Source organism: Lathyrus oleraceus, chromosome 1, assembly GCF_024323335.1.
Source record: "Lathyrus oleraceus cultivar Zhongwan6 chromosome 1, CAAS_Psat_ZW6_1.0, whole genome shotgun sequence".
Classification (NCBI taxonomy): Eukaryota; Viridiplantae; Streptophyta; class Magnoliopsida; order Fabales; family Fabaceae; genus Lathyrus; species Lathyrus oleraceus.
Window position 1 is genome coordinate 95850631 of NC_066579.1, and position 4505 is coordinate 95855135.

At 36.4% G+C, this 4505-nt stretch overlaps 1 protein-coding gene across 1 annotated transcript; it reads right to left on the bottom strand.

Annotated features, from left to right (window-relative positions):
* Positions 1 to 3105: 3105 nt before the first annotated feature.
* Positions 3106 to 4217, bottom strand: LOC127093420 (uncharacterized mitochondrial protein AtMg00300-like). Its single transcript, XM_051032345.1, has 2 exons — positions 3894 to 4217; positions 3106 to 3234 (listed from the first exon to the last, which is right to left on the bottom strand). Exons 1-2 carry the CDS (start codon positions 4215 to 4217, stop codon positions 3106 to 3108), a joined length of 453 nt encoding a protein of 150 aa, XP_050888302.1.
* Between the last annotated feature and the right edge of the window lie 288 nt (positions 4218 to 4505).

The window sequence follows — 4505 nt, forward strand, 5'->3', positions numbered from 1 at the left end:
TACTCTTACTCTAACATGTTTTCTATAAATCTTTTTCTGATCAGGAGTGAGATACTTTCTGCCAAAAACCATTCCAACACCATTGACATGAAAGTCAATGCCATCTTCCAAAATATACCATAACTCATCATCCAGACCAATGATATGAGTGTACATATTGCTCTTCGACAATTCAAATTCAGTAGAGTAACCACTGAATGTTGGTGGTGTAGCCGTATATTTGTTTTAACTAGATGTACTTTGATCATGGTTGTTATTACAACAAGGAGAACCTCTAACAAGGATAGTTACTTCAGAACTATCAACCATGATGGAAAAAGTATTTTTATCAAGATCTTTTCTATACCACAGTTAAATGTTTAGAACAAAGTCAGCTCTGATTCCAACTGAAGGTGAGAAAAAATAAACAAGAAGAGGGGGTTAAATTGTGTATGCCAAAAACTCGTTTCGCTTATAATACATCAAATTCGGATTCTGAACAAAGTTCAAAGTCTGATATCAGAAAAAGATATAGGAGCAGAAATAAAGATGCTCAGAAGTAAATGCTAGCAACACATAAATATTATCTTGGTTCCTCTCTTCAACTGAGAGTAGTCAAACCCCTTTGCCTTAACATGAGCTTTTCACTGTAACCAAACAAGTTACAAATTGCTCAAGCACACTTGCAAGAGACTTCAATGCTCAATCAACCTCGAAAGAGACTTCTGCTCAAGAAACCTTGCAAGAGAATTCTTCTCAATAAATATAGAAAGAGACTTTATTGCTCAAGTACACGGACAAGAGATTCCTTGCCCAAGCACGCAGGCAAGATACTTCCTCTACTTTAAATAAATAGTTTAGTAGAAAGGGTAACCATTACACTTATATACACAATCAGAAGTATAGTAGTTGTGCAACAACCATAAAGTTTCTTAACCTCTTAAGATTTCTAAGATATAAAAAGATAAGAAATCTAAGATCTTATGTAATAACAGTTACAAATCAAAGCTCTGAGTTATGCTCAAGATATTTTATTGCATTGTTGTACGCCTTCCTTCAAATCTTCAGCTTCCTTTTGTAGAGGTAGAGAAAGAGTCGTTGGAGGGTTTAAACATAAGAGAGCAAACTTAATAAAGAAGCATGTTAAGAGAGACGTTGGATAATGTATTTGGTTTGGAGCATTATCAACTGAATAATAGAATTGTTCACAACACTTTTTGAAGTACTAAGTATCTACCAAAAGGTAGAATAGACTGAAGAGGTCATATCATTATCCCTCGAGCCTTACAAGACAAAACCCTAGTTGACTCTATCCATAAATCTGGGGCTTTGACAAGACTAGTCTGCTTTGGTATAGTGTATGGATCATACGCTTTTCAAACAATCAGAGCATGCGCTATCACCAGATGCAAGAACATATGACTAAACTCTGATCCTTCAGAGGTTGATGAACACCATCAGAGTCATCAGATTCTGATCAATCAGAATCAAACTCATTTGCTTCTCCACATATGCTTTCAATAAGGATTAATTCTATACTTGTGATCCTGCACACTTGAACATATGTTAGTATACCCATTTGTTTTTCAAGTACTTTTTATCATAAAAACCCAAGGGATATGAACAATCTTGTTCCAATAAGAGTAAATTCTCTTTTGATGTCAATTGGTGTTCATTGGTGTTAAGTTCTTTAAGTACTTTATCTTCTTTAATAGAAAAGAAAAAATGTCATTGAAGATGCAACACATTTGAGCTCTTTGAGAAGCTTCAAAAGAGACGTTGAGATGTTTCACCAAATTGTAAGGTTAGGTGAAGGCTAGTTTGAAAACCCTTTGCTATAAAAGTGTTGTGAAAATGATATTGGAATAACAAAGTATAATCGATATCTTGATCGGCAAGAAACCCACAAGGGTAGAAAAAAGGGAATCAAGAAGAAAACAACAAGTTGGTTATGGACTACTATTCTTTACTTTCTCTTTGAAATAAGATTACAAGTGTTACAAAAATAACAAACAACCTCCTTCACCCTAACTAGGATTTGTGTTACGCAATGATGAGAAACTAGTATGCTATTTATAAGGAATCTAACACAATAAACTAATGGGCTTTTACACACAGCCCATTATACAAGCTAACTTAAACAATTAGTCATAAAAGACATGCTTAATTCGACATGCTAATAATCCTAGCATACTTCGACTAGACCATGTGAACAGACTTTGACGACATGATAATGATCATGTCAAATTGTCTAACCAAGAGCTACCCTTCGACCATACTAGAGTTTGATCAATATCTCACAAATTTCCACATTGGAATAAACTCTATAACATCAAAGGAACAAACTATCTTTCTTCATACATCTTTATCAACTGCATACAGTGGAAAAACTTGCAATTTGGTAATCTCTTGGTGATCATATCAGCAACATTATGATCCGTCGAAACCTTCAGCACTTGGGCTTCTCCACACTCGATTACCCCTATGATGAAATGCAGCCTCGCATCGATGTGCTTGGTTTGATCATGATAGGTTGAATTCCTTAGCAAAACCTTCAAGCCACAATGCTTCTTTCACAGCTTCAGTGGGGGCGATATATTCCGCTTCAATGGTTGATAAGGCAACAACCTTCTAAAGTGTTGCTTTCTAACTAATTGTTATGCCAAACATAGTGAACACATATCCATAAATGGATTTTATGGAATTCATACAACCTGCATAATCAGAGTCGACATACCCTTCAATTTCTACTTCACTATTTTCACCATATGCTCCATCATAAATTATGATTGTGTTCAGACCCCCATTTATGTACCTTAGAATCCACTTACAGTTGACTAACCTGGCTCCAACAGGTTTCTTGATCATTTCCTAAGTGTGGTTATCATGAAGATACTTCATCTCATCATCCATAACCTTCAGCAATTCAGTCTTATTTCGACTCCTAATAACTTCCTTATAGTCTCTAGGTTCTTCATCTAGAACCTCAGTTGTAGAGATTAAGGCATAAACTATGAGATCTGCATACCCAAGTCTTTGAGGAGACTTGATGTCTCTTCTTGGCCTATCTCTTACCAACAAGTAGTCATCGACAGTTTCCTCAACTTCCTCAATATCTTCAGCATCTTATGCTTCTTCTTCAACTTGGTTTGGGATATGCAATTCAACATCGATATGCTCTACCTCAACAGGAATCTTTTCATGTTCCAACTCTTCTTCAAATATATGTTCACTTCTAATAGCTTCATCAATTTTCTAGAAATCCATCTCAAATTCATTGAAAACTACATCTCGACTATTGATACACCTCCCATGACCTGGCTCTGGGCACCATAGCCTATAAGATTTGACTCCTTCAGGGTATCCCATGAAGATGCATCTCAGAGCTCTAGGTTCGACCTTGTCTTTCCTAATGTGAGCATAGGTTATGCAGCTAAATACTCTAAGTTTGTCGAGATCTAGTGGGTGTCACGACCAAACTTCTTCGGGTGTTTTCATATCTAACACAGTTGAAGGACATCTGCTTATCATATATGTTGTTGTCAAAACAACCTCTGCCCAAAACACCTTATTTAACCCAACACTAGTCAACATATATATAACTCTTTCCAAAATGATTCAATTAAACCTTTCAGTTAAACCATTTTGTTGGGGAGTACCTGCAGTAGTTTTGTGCCTTGCAATACCAGAGGCTGCACAAAAATAGTGGAACGCCTCATTGAAAAATTCAAGGCCATTGTCGGTTCTCAACCTCTTGGCCATTCTCCCAGTCTGATTTTTGACTAGAGTCTTCCAACTTTTGAAGTTCTCAAAATTTTCATCCTTAGTCTTCTAGATGAATATCCATAACTTTCTAGAATAATCATCAACTATAGATAGAAAATATCTTGCTCCTTAATATGATGGACACCTACCAGGCCCCCAAGATCAACATGGATGTAATCAAGGGATCCATATGTTCTTTGTTTGCCTCTATTGAACTTCACTCTGCAAGATTTTCCAAGTACACATAGTTCACAAAACTTCAGCTTTTCGACTTTGTCTCCACCAAGTAGATTTTGATTCCCCAATTCGACCAGGCCCCTTTCACTTACATGGCCTGATATCATGTGCCAAACTTTTGTCTTCGACAAAGGTTTCATGGATGCAACATCTGTATAACCACTGACAACTTCAGCCTCAAGGGTATACAAGCCTTGTTTCTTCATGCCTCTTAAGACTTCCTTCGACCCTTTCATGACTTCTAGAATACTTTTCTATCCTTGGAAAACATATCCTTTCTTATCGAATTTGCCAAGAGAAATAAAATTTCTCTTCAAATCAGGTACATACCTGACTTCAGTCAACAACCTTGTTGACTCATAATGGAGCTTGAATCTCACATATCCAACACCAACAATCTTGCAAGATTTATTGTTTCCAAGCAATACAGACCCACCATCTTGATCACATAGTTCCTCAAACAAGTCTTTGTTTGGAGTCATGTGCCAAGTGCAATATAAATCCATAACCACTCTTTACTTGAG

What these genes read in the sequence shown, in the direction of transcription:
- LOC127093420 (XM_051032345.1), bottom strand. Translation starts at nt 4,217, where the DNA reads ATGAAAGGGTCGAAGGAAGTCTTAAGAGGCATGAAGAAACAAGGCTTG. An exon ending in ATGTTGATCTTGGGGGCCTG is followed by an intron (nt 3,235 to 3,893) that starts GTAGGTGTCCAT and finishes ATGGATTTCTAG; the next exon opens with AAAATTGATGAAGCTATTAG.